This window comes from Terrapene carolina, unplaced genomic scaffold (assembly GCF_002925995.2).
Source record: "Terrapene carolina triunguis isolate 2854851 unplaced genomic scaffold, T_m_triunguis-2.0 Scaffold192, whole genome shotgun sequence".
In the NCBI taxonomy this organism is placed as follows: domain Eukaryota; kingdom Metazoa; phylum Chordata; order Testudines; family Emydidae; genus Terrapene; species Terrapene triunguis.
The window spans coordinates 5940791-5964371 of NW_020664543.1; the positions used below are offsets into that span (position 1 = coordinate 5940791).

The following is a 23581-nucleotide window of genomic DNA, read 5'->3' on the forward strand; positions in this document are numbered from 1 at the left end:
CTCTAAAGTGTGTAAATAACTGGTTAAAAAACTGCAGAAAGAGAGATTTAAGTTAGATAATAGGACAAACTTTCTAACTGTAAGGATAGTGAAGTAATGGAATAGGTTACTAAGAGAGGTTGTGAAATCTACGTCACTGGAGGTTTTTAAGAACAGGTTAGATAAACACTTGTCAGGGATGGTCTAAATATATTGAATCCATTCTCAACATGGGGGGATGTACTAGATAACCTACTGAGTTCCCTTCCAGCCCTATATTTCTCTGTTTCTATCCATGTGAAAATACTGAGCACACCAAATAGGGTGCCCATAAGTCTACCATAATGTGGTCCAAGCGCTGAATTGCACAAATGCTGTGAAAGGAAGGAGGGCCCAGTGGTTAAGGCACTAGTTTGGAGCGCTGGAGACCAGATGTGATTCCCATCTGGGACACAAGCTTCCTATGTAATCTTGGGCAAGTCAGTTAGCCTCCCCGTGACTAAGTTCCCCATCTGTAAAATGGAATTAATAGCACTTTCCTATAAATACCTAAAATAAACAGATCGTTTCTTAGAGCACTATGGTGAGCTGGTGGAAAGTGCTTGCATTTGCACACCAGCTGCAGTAGTTAAATAGTCGTATTTATCTAGCACTCTACATTGTAAACCCAGTGTACAAGACATTAAATAATTCTTATAACACCCCCATGAGGAACATTATCCCCTTACTGTTGAGGGAGACAGAGATTCGATGATATAGCCATATTTTAAACTCATGACTGCCTGTTTCCTAAACCTGCGCACATTCCTCCAGACCCCACTGCCTTCCAGCAGTTATTGTCTGACTGTAGAAGTCATCATGTCTCCAGTGGAGCACAGTCAACATTGACTCTTACTCTACCTGTTGGAAGGGTGTCACCTGCTCCCAGCCCTGCACTCCCTTGCCAGTATGCAGCGTGTGAGGCCATGAATCTGCCTCAGCTCCACAAAGGCATGCAACAGAGCAAGCCACCCTCCACTGCATTCCTGCATGCTAGCATTTGCAGCCAAAGTACGGCACCCTGGCATCTTCTCCAAATCTAGTGTAGCTGCACTGAGGAAGGCATAATTGGACTATCTTTGTGTGTGGCACCATGTTCATAATAATACCTAGCTCTTATACGGCACTGTTCGCCAGTAGATCTTAAAGCGTTTTACAGAGGAGGTCACTATCGCTAGCCCCATTTTACAGATGGGGAAACTGAGCGATGCAGTGACTTCCCCAAGTTCACCAAGCAGGCTGAATCACAGTCTAATGTTCTGTCTGTACACCAGGCCACACTGTCTCCACGTTAAAGCAACACACTGCTGGAAATAACACCCTGAACGCCGCCCTTCCAAGAAAAACATCCCGACGCTACCACCAGTGCTCCAGTGATAGAATGTTGCTCCTCTTGTGTCAAAATGAGAGTTTAACACTTGGAAAAAATGCCTGCCATTTGCGTGTGCATGAACACACACACAAACACACACACACACATACCACGCCCGCCAACCCTGTGCCATGAGGCTAGAGTGAAAATGTTTGCTGCTTTGGAAAACAGCAAGAAACATGGGGTTTTCTTGCTGGTGATTGGAATGTTTTCCACTTGGCTCCTATCATCCTCCTTTACAGCTGAAGCTTCAGGGTCTGTGAGCTCAGGCATCAGTGAGTGTTTGTGTGGAGAGTGAATTAAGTTGCCCTTTTCTCATCTTTCCTTAATTCCGACGGAGAAGTTTACAGTGAGAGTGCTCAAGTCCAGCTCTCACAGCCAAGAATCATTGACAATATGTCCCTAAAAATCTGTGGTCTTGTCAAATGAATCTAACTGGTTACTTTTGTATTTTAGATTGCATTAAACCACTCAGTGATGGAAGAGCTGCGATCAGTCACTGCTGTACAGATGAGGCTACCTCCCATCCGTGTGGGACAAGGCATTAACTATGACTTTTTGGTTGTCTGCACTGCAGTGGCTTTCTCTCCACTCATATACTTCATGTCACTCAATGTGGCAAAAGAAAGGAGGAAGTTTAAGGAGCTGATGAAGATGATGGCGCTCCAGGATTTAGCCTTCTGGTGTGTGACATGCCCACTTAACTATGTATGGCTGATAAATCAACTGGTGAATGAATATCTCACCGATGCAGCCATGTGTTTAAAGTGTACTGTAAGAAGCTGGGAAATTCTGCTGGGTGCGCAAGATGTGGCCTCTCCATGTGCAAAATCTGAGATGGTAAATTAAGTCCAGCTGTAATCCCTGTTGCCAAAGGAAGCTGCTAAATACAGGCAGTGCCTCAGAATTACCAGCCAGTTGCACAATGTGTGAGAGTCCATGGAAGTAGCCAAATCAAATTGAGAGCCTTTAGTTTGTCATGACGTAGCTGAATGACTGCTTGTTTTTCTCTGCTTTATGTGAAAGCTGTAGATCTTGCATTGTAATTGGTGCAGGCATAGCAGTCCTTCCACAGATCATAATGTGGAATTGAGCCTTAAATACAAAGACAAGGGACCAAACTGTCTTTCAGAGGAATTCCATTAGAATGGGTCCAAAAAGAAAATTCAGGGACTCTTTCTCCCTCTTCTCCACCCCCCAAGCCCCTCGCATTTTCCCTGATTTTTCCTACATTCAAATGTTCAGGATTCAAAACATTTCAGTGTGTTCTAACTTGGTCATTGAAGCCAATGTGTGTCCATTATAGTCAACACAGTGCAGGCTGATTTTGTTTTGTTACTGAATGGTATTTGTGGTACCACTCTGTGATGGGGTGTATGGATCTTTCAGTGCCCCCTTGTGGGATACCTGAGGCATTACTGTTCCCTAACCCAGTAGTGTCCTGTGGAGGAGACCCTACTGAGCTAGACAATGGCCTGGTAATTTCCAACCAGGGTTCAGTGCCTGTTCAGGTAGACACTCCCAGCTGGGAGCTAACTGTACACACACTCACCATAGTATTTAGATTCAGCACTTTATAGTAAGGATGGGTTATGCCCATGAGTAAGGTCCTACTTCATTTGCAATATTGCAGAAATTGCAGATCCTGCAATATTAGGCTTCCACCACCATTTGGATTTTAATTAGCTAACTTTGCACAGTCCACAATTTTGCCTACATTTTGAGTATGCAAATAGTACTGCATTAACATTCAATGCCTGTAAAACGTAAAAGGCTAAAGTGACTGGACTCGATTTCTATAGCAGTAGTGTTAAGACTTTTTGTCTCCTGAATTTTATATTGTACCGGTCACCTTTTTTTTTATAATTAATGTAATATAGTTGCAGCAAAATGTCTGGTTATCAAAAATAATTAGCAGGCATGACATAACACTTGAGTGTTTATATTGTTCCAGCAATTTTTTCTTGAACAAATAGGACTACTCTGGCTTTTGCAAATTATGTTATTACTTTTCCGCTGTTTTCCAAGTCTTGTCCGCAACCCATCTGCAATTATTTGAAGACCATCCTGCAATTTAAATAGGGCCTTACCCATAAAAGAGTGAGCAATACAGGTACACACAGGGACCCCAGATCAGGACAGGAGTTCTGAGGAAATATAGTATATAGCTGCTCCTTGTGTAATTTTGAGCTTACTATTTGAAAAACAGCCTGGAAAGGAGTAACTAAAGACTTCTGCCAAGTTGGTGTCAAACCCCGTCCTAAATCCCAACATGGAGATGGTGATTTGTGCTCAAGTCTGAGCCTCCAGCAAATTTTCACTCTCACCCTTCTGTCCCTGGCCCTTCCATAAGTGCCTGGTTATATTTTTATAGACGTTTGTTTAGGAAGCATGAGCAATTTTATAAATCTTTACTGTACAAAACCCAGAAATGCAAGAGTAGCCATTAGGAAAATGAACCTCACACTCTTTGCTTAGAGAAACATTATGCAACAATTTTTAAATTACTGTCTAAAATAAATGCATGTTTACGGGAAAGTATCCAGCTTTAAAAGAAATGAAGGTAAATCTGAAATACATTGACTTCAATTGAGCCAGTTTTTTACCCTGTAAGTCCTGGGAGAAATGTGGAAACTTCTTGGTCAGGAAGAATAGCCACAATCAGAATGAACATTTTGCCCAGGATATCTTCCCTGTTTTAAAATCTTCCTATCATTATCTCAGCTAAAACTCTTGTCGGTAAAGAGAGGATGATGGAAGCTGATGGATGCACGCTGATTCACGTCCTTTCAAGATGTGTGTTTTATGTTCTCCCCATCTGACGGGCAAACTAGAGATCATATAATGCCCATATTCTTGGGGGTTGAAGTCTGCACTGTCTCTTACCACATTTAAAACTCAGTTCTTTGTGTTTATGAGTTGTCCATCTGAGATTGATATATAGCTATGGCAGTAGCCTACGACTTGGGGAAACATGGGTTCGATTCTCTACTCCACTGCAGACTGTATGACCTTGCTTAAGCTGTGTAGCCTCTGTGCCTCATTTCCCCATCTGTGAAATGGGGATAACTGCACTGCTCTACCTCACATAGGTGTTTTGAGGACAAATATATTAAAGATTGTGAAGCGGTTTGAGATCTACTAATGAAAAATGCTATATAACAGTTAGTTATTATTTATGTATCATCTGTCAACAGTGTTGCACTTTCTATTTAGGTTCTTTTATCACTTTAATTGCTATAGTATCTGAGCACCTTCCAGTCATGCATTAAGCCATATAATTAACTTTTGTCATCTATGGTTCATTCTTTTCCTCAGTACAGCTTTTATTTTGAAAATCTCCCTTTTCTGGTGATTGTGTGTATATGTGATTTTTTGAGGGCCAATTGCAGTCAAAAGATCCAAGTTCAGATTTTTTTTTTTAAAATCCCTTACCTATGTTACTAATATAACAAAGGAGATCATTAAGACTGAAAGCATTTTTTACAAAATCAACATTTCTTTTTATTTTCTCTCGGTCCTTTTTGCATTTTATTCAGCTTGCATAATGAAATGAGACAGGTATATTTCAGTGGTGTTTGCCAGTTTCGTGTTTTGATTCTCATGCGCTATCTCAGTGTGGTGATTGTTTTTCCAACACTGCATGGGAACATCTAAGGGAAACATAAGTCATTTATTTATTTTTAATTGCATACAAATATTTCTATTTCTATCATGGCATGAAACTCCCCTTTTTATTAAAACCTAAATTGTAAGCGAATGATGAGAAGTTGGCAGTATCTCTATAAAACATTATGGTGACATGTTTTGTCAAACAAATATCAATGATTGTATCAAAGAACAGGCTTCTCTTCCCCCTCCCCCCTTTTTTAACAGATTACTGCATGACCTCACATCCATACATAAACCAGAAAAGTAATACCATGTCTTTTGATTTTAGGTTCTCCTGGGGTTTGCTGTATGCAGGCTATATTTTAATTGTGGCAATTCTACTGACACTTATCATGAAATCTGATGAATTTATATACCACACCAGCCATTCTGTGATGTTCTTCCTCTTTTACCTCTATGGCATCTCTTTGGTAAGTTTTATTTTTCAGCTTAGCTGTTTCCATCTCTGGACTTATAATAAGTCTGGATTTAAGGATCCTTGGTATTGCCACAAACGAAACTTTTTGAGCTGCGGGGGAGAGAAGTGTGTTATTGACCTGGAGGATTCAGACAGCTTTCATAGAGATCCTAAATAGAGTCATATTTTTAGTCCACTCCGGGACGAAACTTGCTGGGCTCAGTTCATTTTCTCAATTCATTTTCAGCTGCAGACTACATTCCTCACACAATTCAGTGCAAGCTTAGCCAAGACCAAAGCAGACAGGAATTTACTTCCGCAATCCAGAGAATGATTGAGATCCCCTGGTTTGGGATATCTCCACTCAAATAGACTTCATTTACCTACACTAAGTAATGCTAAGGAGAATTCTGTACGGCAGTATTAGCTTCTTTGCTATGGTCTCTTGGATTTTAGGTTTATTTTCATGATCCAGTTAAACAAAAAGTGGTTTAAAGGTCTTGAGCCAAGTTCAGACCCATACACAGATGCTAATCCAAGTGTAATGTCTGGAAGCTGTGAGGCGTCGTTTGGCCTTTGTATGTTAGATAGACTCAAGCTATCAAGCCATTGAAGGATACCTGGGCCAACTGATGACCAAGATCATTAAAGCTCTGCTTCAGACGAGGCAGCCAGCCAATCACCTTAAAACAAATGTTGGTTCAGTCATTTCTATCCCTGGTGGTTTGCACCTGAAAAAGTTCATTGGTTCTTCAGACTAAAAATACTGGTCAATTAATGAACAGGGCAGGATACTTCCAAATTCGGAAACTTTCAGAGTCAGGGCAACCCTGACATAAGATAAGGCCTTTAAAACATCCCCCGGAGCTGGTTGTTACCTCATAATTGTAGCTTTTCCTACAGTTGTTCAATAAAGTTCTCATAGATGTAAAACATCATTAGTTTCAATAACTCTCTTTTATGTTGGCCCATTCTTCTAAGCACCTGGTCACGAGGGGTTATAGGAGTAATGAAACACCAACAGTCTTACAACTGTAGTGCTATATGACAATATTGTGATTCTCTGAGAAACTGTTGCTAACAAACCCTTGGTCTCTTTCAGATGTCACTTGCTTTCTTACTAAGTTCTTTGTTGAAGAAACCTAAGCTCACTGGCATAGTTGGGTTCCTCTTCATCCTGTCCTTTGGAAGTCTTGGCCTTGCTGTATTGTATAACCATGTTACTGAACCTTTGGAATGGGCTTTAGGTCTCTTCAGTCCTTTTGCTTTCACGGCTGGATTTGTGCGGGTATGATACAGAATAATTTCCTCCTCATGCATCATTCATTTAGGAAAGGATGAAAAATTTATCTGTTAAGACTTTCAGAAATGCAGTCAGTGAAGGAAAGTTGATGATGACACCCATTTCCTGGTGAAAGGGTTTGAGTCCTTCAAATCCAGTAATAGAACCTCAAGCTCATTGGCTTCACCTCACCTTCCATGTAAAATTTCAACATCTTCTGGCCTTCGTGGCCCTGAATAATTTAATTATTCTTACCCTTTGGTTCTTATCCCTATTTGCCCTTATCCTCTCTATTCCATCCAACCCACACAATTAGGCAACCCCTTATTGTACTTCCCCACGGGCTTCTTCTACATAGCCAACTGCTCTACCATCCATTCGTATTCTTTCCCCTGTAAATGTCTGCATTATTTCAGATTGTACATTTAGAAGACGCTGTGAAAGGGGTGGATTTTTCTGACTTTTTGGAAGACTCCTTCCCAATGTTGGCAATTTTTTTCCTGTTGGCTTTTGATGCTCTTCTCTATTTGATGCTAGCCATCTACTTTGACAAAGTTTTGCCTGGTAAGTATGAGTCTGATTGCAATTTAAATTAATTTAAATGGTTTTATTGCTTTCCCCTTCTCTTGAACTATCTTCTGTAACTAACATGGTTTGACTGTATTGTGGCCTCCTGGACTGGGACTCACAGGGATACCTGGGTTCTGTTTCCATCCCAGCCATTGGCTGGCTGGGTGACCTGGGGCAAGTCATTTACCTATCTGTGCCTCCCATCTGTAAAATGGGGATAATTGTACTTGCCTCTTTTGTAAATTGCTTAGAGATCTATTGATAGAAACTGCTATATTACAGTTAGGTGTTGTTATTATATCCAGCATCTATTTTCCCATTCTGCTCAAGCTCAGATTGATTGATTTACTGTTTTCTAAGCACATTTAACCCACAGGAGAATGACAGCTCTCAGGACAAAGTCCTCTCCCACAAAACTAACACCGCACGGCAGTGTTAATGCAAGTTCCCCTTCCTTGCCTTGCCAAGGGGCTTCGATAATATTCCAGAAGGGCTACCTGTAGGGAAGACAGATTATTCATTCCATGTTCCATCTCTAGCCCTGGCCTCCTGACTTGTTGACATTGCTAGAATGGTACCATTTGCTATGGTGATGGCACAAATGGCAATTTGGTGCCTAATTCTCTTTTGAGTTCAGTGGTGCAAAACTGCCATTGGGACCTTAGAAAATGCCCCCCTTTCCCCCTCCCCCCCCCCCCGCCCCGCAGACGCTTTATCAGAATATTTCACTGAATAAAATGTTCCATTTTATTTTGGTTTAATAATTAGATAAATATGGGATGCACCATTCCCGTTTGTTCTTCCTGAAGCCATCTTATTGGTTTAAAAAAAGAAAAAGTTGTGTCAACAATGATATCCTAGACCATGAAGAATACAGTGACCAGGTCTTTAATGATCATGTTGAGCAAGTGCCTCCAGAATTTCGTGGGAAAGAAGCCATCAGGTATGGGCACTGGAGCGTGTTTGTTTGGTTTCTATCGTGTTAAGGCTTATCGGAGTCCAATTACTAGAGAAATGTAAAGACTTGGGTTTCTATTTAATCTTCCCCATAAAGTACCCTGGACCTGTTTCTCCAGGAGGTCTGTGCTGAGAAGTAGAAGACTACTCTAGGAACCCTCTACAGTACCTGCCTACCATTAGCCCAACCTAGGAGCAGAGTTTTAGGAAGAGCCTAGCCCTTCGATTCCAATGTTAATTCAAACCTGTTTGCTTCTTTTTCAGTATCAACAATATTAAAAAAACGTATAAAGATAAGGACAAGACAGTGAACGCTTTAAGAGGTAAGGAGGGAAGCCTCTGAAAGTGAAGGTACCTGTGGGTATTTTATCCAAGCACCAAGCTACCATGTGTCCATTAATCCCATGCCATCCCATGGGTATTTTTAGTCCCTGTGAGGCACCTAGATACCAAGGTGATGGACACCGTTTATAAATACAAAAAATGATTCAACCAGGACTTTGATAGCTATTAATAATTATACGTGAAAAAGGAACTTTTGGGGCCCAGGTACCCAGTTAGTTGTGGGTATTATTTAGCCCATTCCATTCTCTGGGCACTTATCCCACAAATCTGAACCCTCAATATAATATACAGGAAGCCTGTCAACATCCACAAACACCCCTCCCCTCCCCCGCTCTCCTCAGAAGGGTAAAAAAAACCGGTGGGCTCTCCAGCATAATGGAAAAGGTTAACAAGTCCTAGCTCTGGCATGCCAGGGTGGGGAAGATTCCAAATCAAGACCCCTCATGCCGAAATCCCTGAGCAGCTCACTCCTGATTACATTAGACGTGCTTCAGCTTAAGCAACTTTGCCGATGTCTAGTGTGGTAATATTAGCTAGATCAATTACCCAGTTACCTGTAGTACCTGAAGCTTGGGGAATTTTTAATCCTAATTCATAGCCCTTCTCTGGTTTAAACTTCCTTTGCTTTACCTTCTCACCAATACCATTTTTTTATATTAGGTTTGTTGCTTAATGTCTATGAAGGCCAGATCACTGCATTACTTGGTCACAGTGGAGCTGGGAAAAGTACGCTACTGAACATCCTTAGTGGACTTTGCCCACCTTCAGAAGGTAAAATTATCTAATGTCAAGCTGAAGGGAAGGTTACCAATGTGTGATTTTTTTCCCGCACCTATACACACCTTCTGGGTCTCTGAAGGAATGAACAGTTTATGGTTACATGTGGGAAGGCACAATAGAAATGTGTGATTATGAGTAGATGGGAATGCCCATGTGCTGTCAATGAGCTGGAAATGAATGTCACTTCACTAAGGAGCTCCTTGAACTTTCCTCTGAAGCATCTGATACTGGCTGCTGTCAGAGATAGAACATTACAGTAGATAGACCACTGATCTAATATGGTAGGACAATTCCTATACTCCTACATATTCATAGCAGGGAAGGGGGTGTGATGTCCCAGATTGAGGTGTCATTAGAGGAGGTTTTGGAACAAATTGATAAACTAAACAGTAATAAGTCACCAGGACAAGATGGTATTCACCCAAGAGTTCTGAAGGAACTCAAATATGAAATTGCAGAACTACTAACTGTAGTCTGTAACCTATCATTAAAATCAGCTTCTGTACCAAATGACAGGAGGAGAGCTAATGTGACACCAATTTTTTAAAAGGGCTCCAGAGGTGATCCTGACAATTACAGTCCGGTAAGCCTGACTTCAGTACCAGGCAAACTAGTTGAAACTATAGTAAAGAACACAATTGTCAGACACATAGATGAACATAATTTGTTGGAGAAGAGTCGACATGGTTTTGTAAAGGGAAATCATGCCTCACCAATCTACTAGAATTCTTTGAGGGGGATCAACAAGCATGTGGACAAGCGGGATCCAGTGGATATAGTATACTGAGATTTTCAGAAAGCCTTTGACAAGGTATGTCACCAAGGGCTCTTAAGCAAAGTAAGCTGTTATGGGATAAGAGGGAAGGTCCTCTCATAGATTGGTAACAACTGGTTAAAAGATAGGAAACAAAGGGTAGGAATAAATATTCAGTTTTCAGAATGGAGAGAGGTAAATAGTGGTGTCCCCCAGGGGTTGGAATTGGGACCTATAAAATCATGACTGGTGTGGAGAAAGTAAATAAGGAAGCGTTATTTACTCCTTCTCATAACATAAGAACTAGGTGTCACCAAATGAAATTAACAGGCAGCAGGTTTAAAAGAAACAAAAGGAAGTATTTCTTCACACAACACACACAGTCAACCTGTGGAACTCTTTGCCAGAGGATGTTGTGAAGGGTTCACCAGTGGCTATTAGCCAGGATGGGCAGGTGTGGTATCCCTAGCCTCTGTTTGCCAGAAGCTGGGATTGGGCGATGGGATGGATCACTTGATGATTACCTGTTCTGTTCATTCCCTCTGGGGCACCTGGCACTGGCCATTGTTGGAAGACAGGATACTGGGCTAGATGGACCTTTGGTCTGGCCCAGTATGGCCGGTTTTATGTTCTTATGTTTCCACGCCCTGCTAACTTGTCCTCCTCTACCTTCTCCAAGCACAAAAGTTTCTACACCATGTACTAAGCCCAATTTCCTCTCCTCCCGTCCCAGAGACTCCCCTTATTTCAAGCAGATGAAGAACAGGGGATGGGTGAATTAGTTAGAATAAAATAAGAGTCGACCAAAACTTTCTCCCAAAATTTCATCTGTTTCCTAAAGTTTGAAAATATTTGGTTAGCCTTTGTATGTGTGTATATTTTCCCTTTTATTTTTGCACAGCCTTATATTATCAAAAGAAAGCAAAATGTTTGCACTGTCGGCGAATCTGGCACACCTGGCAAATGATTTCTCATGTTGGTAACATTTTAATCGATTTATTTATTTTCTTAAAACAAGATCATGTAAGAAAATTTCATCTGGTAAAGTAGGTTAATGCTTTTGTGGGATACACACTAGTGGGTTACATCTACTGTGGAAGCAACACATTGCAAATATCCAGAGTTTTCTTTCATCCAGGTTATAAGGGTAGATACTTTTGCTCAGATTTCAATATCGATGTCTGACATACCATGCATTCTAACAGCATGTTATGCTTTCTGTTCCTCATGTTTACCTTTGCAGGCTCTGCCATGATCTATAAATACAAAGTGTCTGAAATGGAGGACTTGGAAGAAATTAGGAAAATCATTGGAGTTTGCCCACAATTTAACATTCAGTTTGAAGTTTTAACAGTGAAAGAAAATCTAAGGATTTTTGCTAAAATCAAAGGGATTCGGCTAAAAGAGGTTGAACAAGAGGTAAGTATGTTTCATATGGAAGATGACTGGTGAGAAACCTTGCCTTTGACTAGACTTAAAGGGCCAAATTTTCACACTGGTCTCTAACTTTGTATGCACCATTTTAGAAGTGCAATCATAGAAGTGTCCAAATGACCCATTTACACATACAAATAGCATTGGCACAGTACTCACAAATTCCATTTGTTCTAGCAAATTATTATTGGTTTGCATTAGGACCTCTACGTGATCCTGTAAGCGAGATCGGGGCCCCATTGTGCTATTGAGAGACAACCTTGACCCTGTCCCAGAGAGCTTACAAACTAAATAGACATGACAGAGACAAGTTGGGAGGGGACACAGTGAGGTGAAGTGACTTGCCTAAGTTTACATAGTAGGTGGTGGCACTTCCAGTCCAGTGCCATAGGATGGACTAGTAGCTATCTCCCCAGGGCTGCCAGCACAAGGTAAGAGGCCAGGTTTGTACATTTATCCAAAAGGATCTGAAAGCTCAGGTAGTAACTCTGAGCAGGAGTCCTGGAAGCTTGGTAGAAGTGGGGGGTGGGGAGCCCACAAGGCCCTTCCCCTCTCCATGGCCCCATCCCCTGCTCCTTCTCTTCCCCCCCAAGGCCCTATCCCCCGGCCAACCTGGAAGCCGGAGCCGAGCAGTGGTAAGAGCTACCAAGGGAGCCGAGGCTGCTGCGGGGAATCCCAGACCCTCCACCTGCCGTGGACAGGGGGCTGGGGTTCCTGCGGGTAGCCTCTGGTCCACATCCACAACCCCTGGGGCACATCCACACCCTCTGGGGCACATCCGCACACCCTAGGGCCCACCGCCCAGGGCAGGTGGAGGGTCCTGGGCTCCCTGGGCGGCTCTTACCACAGCCCAGAAGAGGAGCAAGGGCAGGGCCACAGAGAGGGGCTGGGCCTCATGGTGCTAAGGCCCACCTCGGTCCCCTCCACTGGGATGAGGCTGTCACCATGGGCAGGGGCTGTGCGTCATTGTGGAGGAGCTGGTCACCTCATCAGCTCCCCCTCCGCGAAGCACAGCCCCTGCCGGTGCTGCTCCATACAACCCAAGGCTTGCAGTTTGGGGACGGTGGGGGCAACACAGCCCCCTGCCTCCCAAAGTACACTCATGTTAAAAAGTGGGAGGGCCATTGCCCCCCTGCCCACCCAGTTCTGGCACCCCTGACTGAGAGGTTATGGGGGGGAGGGATAGCTCAGTGATTTGAGCATTGGCCTGCTAAACCCAGCATTGTGAGTTCAATCCTTGAAGGGGCCATTTAGGGAACTGGGGTAAAAATCTGTCTGGGGATTGGTCCTGCTTTGAGCAGGGGGTTGGACTAGATGATCTCCTGAGGTCCCTTCCAACCCTGACATTCTATGATCATATTACATCCTTCCCATTGCTAATGAAAGTAATGTATTAGTGTGACCTTTCAAACGTTCTCTTTTATTTCTACTGTAGGGATAAAATGCCTTTTTTTTTCTTTTTCTTTTTTTCAAGGCAGGAGTACATTATTTGTAAATGTGGGGTTATTCTCAGGGACCAAAAGACACATGGGGTATGCCTACACTTCAGAGAAAAACCCGCGGTGCCAAGCCTCAAAGCCCCGGTCAGTTGACTTGGCCTTGCAGGGCTCTGGCTGCAGGGCTAAAAATAGCAGTGTCAATGTTCCCAGGCTCTGAAACCCAATGACGGAGGAGGATCTTGGAGCCCAGGTTCCAGCCCTAGCAGAAACGTCTACACTGCTATTTTGAGCCCTGCAGCCTAAGCCCTGCGCACCTGAGTCAGTTGACCCAGGATCTAAGACTTGGTGCTGTGGGGTTCCTTTTGCAGTGTAGATGTATCCTGGAAAGTTCTATTAGGTTAGTTTGCATGTTGTCTGGAGAGCATGGAGGCTACCAAATGCATTATGCACCTCCATTATGTTCTTTCCTGAGCCACAGGGCCATCCTTAGGATTTATGGGGCACTAGGCAGTATTATTAAACTTGTGCCCCTGTGCCCAACGGCAGCCCGGGCTCACGTGTTTATTTGAGATAAGCCTGGTCTTTTGAAGGATTTATTTAAAAAACCATATGTCTGGAGATCCAAGCATTTAAGGCTAAAGATGAATACTCAGATTGTGCATCTAAAAATCTATGCAAGGATTTTTTAGAGATGTGATTTTATCATCTTCAGCAACACACTAATGAAATATTCTTAAAGCAAATTTTAAACTAGGTCCTGTAGACTAACATGTTCTGAGTAAATATTACAGTAACGCACAACCGTTTTTGTCAGTAAATTCAGAAACTGACGGTATATACCTGGGGTTGGCAAATGCCTGTTAAATGGCTTCATTACCACTTGAATGGCTCTTTAACAGTTTCAATGTTGTGCTAATAGGTCTGGCAGGCTGGAAGGGTTTTTCACTTTTAAGTACTAGATCCCCACCCAGCTGTGGTGGGAGCCTGCAGGAAGGATCAGAACAGAGATAGGAAGAGGTGGGAGGTGGACACTAAGATCCTGGGGTGCCCCAAATTTTCGGGTGCCCTATGCCGTGCTGCGTAGTCCTAAGGATGGCCCTTCTGAGCCAAGTCTGGTGCTTTATGGTGATGCCTGTGAGGGACAAATGTCTGACACCATCCAGCCATCATGTTTTAGGTCTTCCAGGCAGGGGTCTTTTACATTCTGCTTTCATGGATCAAAATCAAAGATGATTCTTGCAGGGAAGTTGGTTAGGCATTCAGAGCAGATATCTGTACCACTCATATTTTAGAGACAATTGGGTGATTATTTGAGAGTGTGGGGGGACCTGGAAATCCAAATTTCTCTCATTGTGCAATCCACATACTTCCAGCTTATGAAACAGCTCTGAGACTGATTACTCCACTACCAGATGTTCCCTTTTCTATTGACTCTGTTACAGTCGTTGGCCAGGCACATACAGTCCAAAGATTCAAACTACATTGTTTGGCTTTCAGCAGTAAACAAACAGTAACTGTTTGCATATTTGGTTTAGCTACAATAGCCAGCAGGAAACTAGTTAGTGAAATCATTGAACATTTTGTTCATGTGTCCATGAACTTCCTACAGCAAATTTAAACCCCAGGATAATTCTACAATGAGTTTCAAAGAGGGTTTTCTGTGTCCTATGTAACTGGTTTTGTTTCCAAAATAAATCTTTGTTGTTGCTGTGCATCTGTTTGTTAAATAAGACCAAATGAAAAATTGCATTGAGCGTTACATGAACATGTGTCATGTTAGCGAATTGAAACAATCTCAAGCTACAAATTCCTCAATGGTGGTGGAAGTTTCTAATAGCCACACATGTTCAGTTTTTCATTAATTAGAGTTGTTTCATGGTCGTGACAAAGATTAACAATAATAATGAATCTGCATTTCTATAGCACTTTCATGTGAGTACTTTACAGAACTTAGTGAGTATTGCCATACCCAGCAATTTTGCAGTTGAGGAAACTGAGGCAGCGAGCTGTGATTTGCCCTGCAATGAAAACCAATAGCAGAACCAAGAATAAAATCCAGGTCTCTGAACTCCCAGCCTTTTACTCTAACCGAGGACCCTGTATCATTAACGATACCTGACTTGGCACTTTGCAGAGTCCTTCGTGTCCCACCAAACTAGGTCCCTCTTAAAATCTGACCTCCTTTCTCCAGTTCCACTCATCATACTACAGATCCACATGGCCTCTACACTAGAACATGCTGCCCTACAGTTAACATGACTTTAACAGGAAGCACATTCAGGCCAATGAGTAAGGCAAGAATCCATGCATTAGGTGGGGCCGGGGATTGAGCAGCTGTGGAGATTGTTCACAAGCAGTCCCTGCTAATCACAGAATCGTAGAAATGTAAAACTGGAATGGACCTGGAAGGCACTGAGGCAGGGCTAAATATTATCTAGATCATGCCAGACAAGCGTTTGCCTAGCCAGTTCTTAAAAAACTCCAGTGAGGGAGATTCCACAACCATATTTCCAGTTTGTCAAGATCATTTGGAATTCTAATCCCGCTCTTCAAAGCACTTGCAGCCCGTCCCAGCTTGGTATCAGCCGCAAACTTTATACTACTCTCCATGCCATTCTCCACATCATTTATGAAGATAATGAAAATAAAACTTTTATTCACAAAGTTCTATTTAAACCAAAGTAACACCAGCCAGCAAAGTTCTTGGCCCTGTTCCATTCCTGCTGCTCAAACCAACAATAAAAATCCAAACTAACCTTGTAGACAAGGCCACTTTTGTGTTTCGGAGCTCTCAGCCATGGTCTCTTGTCAGCAGACTCCTCACTCTGCCTCCCATGGGAGTACCCCAGCCCCTTTTAAATGTTCGTTCAGCTCCCCATGGTTGCTTCAATGCAAGGAAGCATTTCCAGCTGGGACTATGAAACCCCTGCTGGGACTGAACCCTCCCTCCCCCCCACAAAAAACCCACACCAATGTCAGGCTCAGCAGGCTCCAATGGGATGGGGCTACCCAGGGGACACAGGATGACTATACACTGTACCTGTATCTTTTCACATAGGAATGGCTATTTTCTTACAAAGTTCCCTAAGATACCACTTCTGGATGTGCCATTATTTAGTAATTATACCCAATACTGCCAGCCCCACATGTTCAAAAACATGTCAGAACCCACTCACCCCCAAAATGATGGGATTGGCTTAAAAGTCATCAGATTTTTAAAATAATAATAAATATTGGGTTCTTTAATTTTGCTTTACTTTTTGGGGGGGAGGGGGGGAAGGAAGCTGAGATTCTCGTGAAAAAATTGGATTTCACCAGCTGGGCCTTTAAGACAAAACACTGCACCTGCACATCTACCAATGTGATATATGCCATCATGTGCCAGCAATGCCCCTCTGCCATGTACATTGGCCAAACCGGACAGTCTCTACGCAAAAGAATTAATGGACACAAATCTGACATCAGGAATCATAATACTCAAAAACCAGTGGGAGAACACTTTAACCTGTCTGGCCATTCTATGACAGACCTGCGGGTGGCTATCTTAAAACAGAAAAACTTCAAAAACAGACTCCAACGAGAGACTGCTGAGCTGGAATTGATATGCAAACTAGACACAATCAACTCAGGGCTAAATAGGGATTGGGAATGGCTGAGCCATTACAAACATTGAATCTATCTCCCCTTGTAAGTATTCTCACACTTGCTTCTTATCAAACTGTCTGTACTTGGCTACCTTGATTATCACTTCAAAAGTTTTTTTTCTCTTACTTAATTGGCCTCTCAGAGTTGGTAAGACAACTCCCACCTGTTCATGCTCTCTGTATGTGTGTATATATATCTCCTCGATATGTTTCACTCAATATGCATCCGAAGAAGTGGGTTGTAGCCCACGAAAGCTTATGCTCTAATAAATTTGTTAGTCTCTAAGGTGCCACAAGTACTCCTGTTCTTTTTGCGGATACAGACTAACACGGCTGCTACTCTGAAACCTGCACATTGTGAGACCTGCAAATCTCAAGAATTGGCCACACTGGAAATTGTATCCCAGAATGACTGCATGGAGCTCAGCAAGCATTTTGGGGTGTAACACTGGTTTCATAGTCAATTATTGACACCCAATAATTTTTGGTAACCCAGTTCCTGTGCTGTTGCTGCGTCCAATGTTTGGGATACAGCAAATAGCTCTGAGGAAAATCTTAAATGACTAGCTTGAAACCAGGATGTTCTCTGTTCCCTAGGTCCAAAAGGTTTTGACTATGTTGAAAATAAAAGACATCCAGGACTGCCAAGCTAGCAACTTAAGCGGTGGACAGAAAAGAAAGCTGACCCTTGGAATTGCCATTTTAGGAGACCCGCAGGTAAGATTAACATCAACCTGTTGGTAGGACACCCTGCTGAGAAGAAGGCAGACAGGCTGGTGAAAGTAGCCAGAAGCTGGTGACTTACTTTGAAGAGCTGTGCTTTTCAATATGCTATTTATTATCCATTCGTTATGTGTATTGTCTTATGCAAGGCATTGGAACCTGGTCACAGGCCATCTCTGTCTGTGTGCCTGTCACAGGTTGCACCACTCACTGCTAATCTGGCACCATCTCTTGGTCGCTCCGCGGATTAGCTCTTGAGGTCGCCACCCCTTTGCATGCTGTGACACTGTCTCTGCAGCTCCTCTCTCATTCCTGGAATCCTGCAGCACCCTCTTTGTGACTCAGCCCTCCAGCTAGGTTACTCAACGTTTCCCACTCTTGGGGTACAGTCCTTCAATTCTCTGTCACTCCCACAATGACCCAGGCAGTCTTCCCGTTCACTGCACCGCCGGTCTATGCCACGCCCTGGCTGGGAGGGGAACCTGGGCCTACCCTTTACTCGGGCTTCCAGTCCAGGGACCCTCAACCCAGCAGTTCTGGGCTTTCTTCTCCCAGTCCTCACTGCTCCTTCAGTGGGCTGCTTCCTACCCCTCCTTGCTCTGGGTACTAGCCCCAAACCCTCCTTCCTCTTCCCAGGGAGTGACTGCCCTTTCCCAGCAGCAGCCTCTGTCTTTGCCAGCCTCCTGCCTTTATAGGGTCCGCCTGTTCCTGCCCAGCTGAACCTGCTTGCGACCAATTCCCTGCTCCCTGACTCTTCCGCCAGGTGCAGCCTGTGGAGTTAATAGGCCTACCTAGCCACCTGAACCCCTTCCAGTCCTGTGTGGGTGGTGGACACCCCATCACGGTACCAAACACTCATCGTGCCATGCCCCGTACAGATTGGTCAGGCTTCTGGTCTCTCCAGAGGGTGCTACGCCATAGGCTGTCTGGTCACCCTAGATGAGAGCACTTAGCATCTGTATAAATAGAGCTGTATCTATCGATTTAATTCTCTTTCCTTTGAATATAATGTTTTCCGCAGGAAGTGTTGGATTTAGATGCTTCAGCCCCATTAAAATCCTAAACACTCCACTAAATGTGCAATCCTAAACATCAGAATCTGTGTCCCGGTCACAGAGTCTTTCATGTGGCTGGAATGGAATGTTTTATTATTTTCTTCTGGCAGGTTTTGATATTAGATGAGCCAACGGCTGGATTGGATCTCAGTTCCAGATACCATGTATGGAGCCTACTGAAGGAGCATAAAGCTAACAGAGTAACCCTGTTCAGTACCCAGTTAACGGATGAGGCTGATATTGTCGCTGGTGAGCACTGGATTTCTTGTTACCCGAGAGATAATGATGATGATGAGAATAGTAACACAGATGTCATTTTCTGGACCAGAAATTTTCCAGTGGAACATTGTTCTGTCAGCAAATGCCGACTGGTCGAAAGGAAAACGCGTTGCGGAAGTATGTCAGCTTTGACAACATTTCATTTAGGAAAAAAATATGGAATGGAGCATTCTGATAATGACCTTTTTGGAATGGAACATTTCAATTTTCCAGTTTGAAAGGATTTTTCATTTCAATATTTAAACATTTTACATTATGTAATATAAAATTTAAAAAGTAAATCTTGGAATGAAACATTTTGATTTTATCCAAGTGAAATGTTTCAGTTTACATGAATTTTTTTTTTCCAGAATTGCATTTTGGTTTTTCTTTTCATTCCATGTTGGAACAGAAAAAAGTTCAAAATCTAAGAATTTCCCATGAAATGGAAAAGCCAGTTCCTGCCCTGCTCTCAATGTCATAACTTGTTCTGTCCTGACTGTTGAGGAGGTTAGTCCCTGCTGTCTTTAGTACATCCATTTATTTATAAGACAGGCCAGGTCAGTGAGGTAATATCTTTTACTGGACCAATTTCTGTTGGTGGAAGTAACAAGCCTTCACGCTTCGCAGAGCTCTTCCTCAGGTCTTTCACAGGCCTGAAAGAAAGCTCTGTGAAGTTTCAAAATTTGTCCCTTCCACCAACAGAAGTTGGTCCAGTAAAAGATATTACCTCACACACCTTGTCTATCTCATGTCTGGGACCAACACAGCTTCAACAACATGGCAAGCACTTATTTATAGATACTTATGTCTCCCCTCACTCATTTTTTCTCTCTAGTGAGAAACAATCTCCCATTTTAGCTCTATGGTACAAATTATTTTGTTTCTGTTTCTTTAGACCGGAAAGCTTTTATCTCCCATGGGAGGTTAAAGTGTGTTGGCTCGTCTCTCTTTCTGAAGAGAAAATGGGGAATCGGTTATCACTTAAGGTGCAGTATACTGAGCTTGCGTTAAAAGGATCCATTTTGAGTACATTTCGGTTCTATATTTCTTTGGGGGGGACAGTGAAGGGAATAATAATCTCTATATTGTCAAAATTAATGTACACAGTACTGGTGTGTATTAGTTTTGTCATTTGTATATTAAGCATCTTTCTCAGCTATATATTTTATCTGTCTAAGTACTGAACATCTGTTAATTTTAGTCCTCTGACCGATACTAAAAGAAAAAGATCTTTTCACACCTGGGTAAAAAAATTTTAAAAATGTGCAAAACAGTTTAATCGTTCATGTCTAAAATTGGCATTGATTAACAATAAAGTATGTAGATAACCAGAGGACATAAGGTTGGTTGGTATTGTCCTTTCCCCAGCTTTTGCTCCACTGTTTATTTGAATTGTCACTAAAGGAAACTCTCAATAACTTGAATGGGAACTTTGCCTGCATAAGAGTTGCATAAGGGCCTCAGAATTTGGAATGGTGGTTCTGCAAACCCTCTCTCGTGTGAAGAAGAAATCAGCATGGGTCACAGAATGAAAGGGAGTTTTGAGACTTCCAAGAAGAAATGTTTTACTATTGATAAATTTCTGTCATTTAGCATTATGGGGCCTGGCAAAAACTTTTTTTTTTTTTACTCATTTTTTTTCTAACATTTGACAAATTGTGCAAAGTTCTTGATGTAACTGATCAGTTCAGTTATGAGGACTCCATTTGGTTTCCTATCCAAATATTTCATCCCTTCATTTAAGAGAATAAAATCCCATGCTGCTGAGGACTATGTGCCTGATCCCAAGAGGTGTTTTGCTCTCTCAACTCCAACTTAATTCAGCGATTCCTTTCTGGGGCATATAGTGCAAATTTGGAATAACTGTGTTTTATGTGCTATCTTCTAACTACACCCAAAGAAAGCCCCTCTACAGCTGTGAACTCTGGCAAGCTATTCTCTGTGATAGACTTTCCATATCTGATGTTCCTGTGCTTTTCATGCAACCTTTTATTTCTCTCAGGAATCAAATCAAATTCTCAACTGCAGGTGGCAGAAAGGCAAACCCTGGAGCTGATCCTGTAATTAGATTCCACTCCTGCTCCCACATCACATCTAGTATGTCAGACTTCTCCGTTTGTTTGAGAGAAACAGAACCCTTGATAGTTTAAACAGCTAACATTCCAAATGCCAAATAGGTGTGTGATTAGAAATCTTGTTACATATATGCTAGTGGACAATTCATTTCTGAACTTTCTTCAAAAGACTTAACTTTTTCCAACAACTTATTAAGTGGCTGGCTGTACATTTCTGGATTTGTTGGATTGTTCCAGGATGAACAGAAGAGGCACAGTTACAAATATTTCCTTTTTCTTTCCTTTCCAGCCTGCACATCAATGACTCTTGTGATTCTGCAAAAATGACATCTCTGGTCCAGCAGCATATTCCCAATTCTAAGTTATCTGGGCAGAGTCATGAAGAACTGATTTACATGCTGCCCTTTGAAAATGTGGATAAGTTCCCTGGTAACTATCACTTTGTAATTTAAGAGTGACTCTTTAGGATGTCATAGCAGAGAAGTTTCAGAACAAGTCTAAAAGACTCCTGGAAGAAAATATCCATAAGTAAAGGTGTCTGAACTTTTTTTTCTGTTAATGTTTTGCCTTCATTATTTTATGTCAATTGTCTCTTTAAGCTGAGCAACCCCATTTTACCATATCTTTTTAAGGAAAAAGATAATTAACAGAAAGGGCTGGAGGAGACGGGTGGTGGTGTGAATAAAGTATGGAAGATCTGGTTTTCTGCCACCTCTGTTACCTTTGGCAAGTCATAGTTACATGCTATGTTCCTCCATTTCCACATCTGCAGAGTCAAGATGATATAACTCTCTCACAAGGGAGCTGTGAGACTTAATACACAGATTCATAGATTCTAAGACAATCAGTGATTATCTAGTCTGACTTCCTGTATAACACAGCAGGAAAACTTCCCCGAAATAATCCCTGTCTGGACTAGAGCATGTGTTTGTAAAGGACTTGGGGATCGTACGATGAAAGGTGTTGTACAAGTTGAAACTATAATTATTGTATTTTATTTTATTTTTTGAGTGCACACCTTCCCAGTGAGCATCTGTATCAGGTTGGTTGGATATCCACTCTCCATAAAACAGCCTGGAGAACTGTTTTGTGTCACTTAATTTTTTAAATGCCTAAATCCAGTCATGATGGAGGCCAACGGGAATCCATATTCGGCCCAAAGTATTTAGCAGCTACTCTGTTCTTAAAGCTTAAAAATATGCAACTATAAGAATGCAACTATTAGATATTTTTGTGTTCTAGAACTGTTCTGTGATCTAGACACTCATGCGTGCCAGGAGATTCTGAGTTACGGCATTTCCATGACAACCCTGGCTGATGTGTTCCTGACACTGGAAGAAGAAGCAGCAATTGATGAAGCAGGTAAAAAAGTCCAATACTGTCCAAAGTGAAAAGGATGACTCAGTCTTTACAAAGGCAAAATTCTCATTGAAGTGAATGGGAGTTTTGCCTAATAAGAGCAGTGGGATTTGTGCCAGAATCATGGATCAGATAAATCCAAATAAGTAACCTTATGGTATTTTCTGTTCCATTGAAAGCAACCCGAAGGCCTCTTTCCTGATTTTTGAAACAGTTCTTTTCGCATTTTTATAATAACTGCCTGGAATCCAGAATCTCATTCTGGTCATCTCCAATCAGATGGTGGATCTCAGATTAAACAGAACACTCCCAAACCTGCCCAAAAAAATTAAGCTCACTAGTGCCAGACACACATGCTGATGTGACTCATCAGTGCTACAACTTAGTAATGGTTTGGTATGTCCTGTAAAAGCTTGAAACTTCAGCCTCTGAGTTGAGTAGCCATTTCCAACCCCAGTATCCAAATATCCATTTAGGGTCCTACTCGCTGATTTGAGAACTCAGATCAGGAGCATAATTTGCTATAGAGGGAGTAGCACCTCTCCCAAACCTTGGTTTGCCCCCCCCCCTCTGAATTTTCATAGGTTGATATACTCCACCTTTTTCCCCTCCCACAACTTTGCAGGATAGAATATAATCGCATATAATGTTCTACATATGGACACAACTATGCCCCCTTCCCCTCCCCCCCCCAAGAGTTTTTCTGAAATTACTCCCTGGACTCAGATCTAGAGTCGGGTGCCTTAACTTAAATGCTTACATTTGAAAATGGAGCTTTGCACAATGAAGTGCATCCCCTGCACAGGTGCTGTTGCTACCGTAGGGAAGGGGCTTTTGGTTCCAAAGTGACTCTAAGACTTGACTCCAGTTCCTCAAGGTATGTCTACACTGCAATAAAACACCAACAGCTAGTCTATGCCAGCTGACTCGGGCTTGCAGAGCTTAGGTTGTGGGGCTGTAGAATTGCAGTGGAGCCTTTCGGGCTTGGATTGGAACCCAGGCTTTGAGACCAATCCTGTGAGACCAGGCTTCAGTCTGAACCGGGGCTCTCTCACCTGACTCAGTTGAGGTGATTGCAGAAGGGATTGCTGGGTAAGGCGACCCACCCCAGTGTCCCTCAAAATAGGCTGCTGCTCTCTGTGTGGCTTCAGCCAAAGCCGCCTCAGCCCTGTCACCCATTATCTCAAAGGCTGCCTCTGCTGTCTGCTTTTTTCGGTTTTGTTGCTGCCTCATCTTAGCTCTTTAGAGAGGGATCAGTGGTATGTAGGTCCCTTAGTAGAGTCCTCACAAACAGAGAGGTTCTCCATCTTTTTAGTGCTCCCTTGCCCAATTTGCTTAACTGCAGTCTCCATCAGGGTGACCCCGGCATGTTTGGCGTCAGTCGCTTTTTCCTTCAGTTCCCAACAGGGTCAATAGCACTTTATTGTCCTCCGACTCAAAACTG

The 23581-nt window shown here is 42.5% G+C and overlaps 1 protein-coding gene across 1 annotated transcript in view; it reads left to right on the top strand.

Annotated features, from left to right (window-relative positions):
• LOC112105506 overlaps positions 1 to 23581 on the top strand; it is a 118293-nt gene that overhangs the window by 69892 nt on the left and 24820 nt on the right. The window contains exons 43-55 of the mRNA XM_029912166.1: positions 1847 to 2073; positions 5331 to 5472; positions 6562 to 6747; positions 7158 to 7305; positions 8080 to 8254; positions 8533 to 8591; positions 9274 to 9384; positions 11391 to 11566; positions 17262 to 17381; positions 18553 to 18691; positions 19599 to 19689; positions 21068 to 21207; positions 22021 to 22140. Coding sequence (XP_029768026.1) covers positions 1847 to 2073; positions 5331 to 5472; positions 6562 to 6747; positions 7158 to 7305; positions 8080 to 8254; positions 8533 to 8591; positions 9274 to 9384; positions 11391 to 11566; positions 17262 to 17381; positions 18553 to 18691; positions 19599 to 19689; positions 21068 to 21207; positions 22021 to 22140 — 1834 coding nt within the window. The remainder of the gene's footprint in view (positions 1 to 1846; positions 2074 to 5330; positions 5473 to 6561; positions 6748 to 7157; positions 7306 to 8079; positions 8255 to 8532; positions 8592 to 9273; positions 9385 to 11390; positions 11567 to 17261; positions 17382 to 18552; positions 18692 to 19598; positions 19690 to 21067; positions 21208 to 22020; positions 22141 to 23581) is intronic.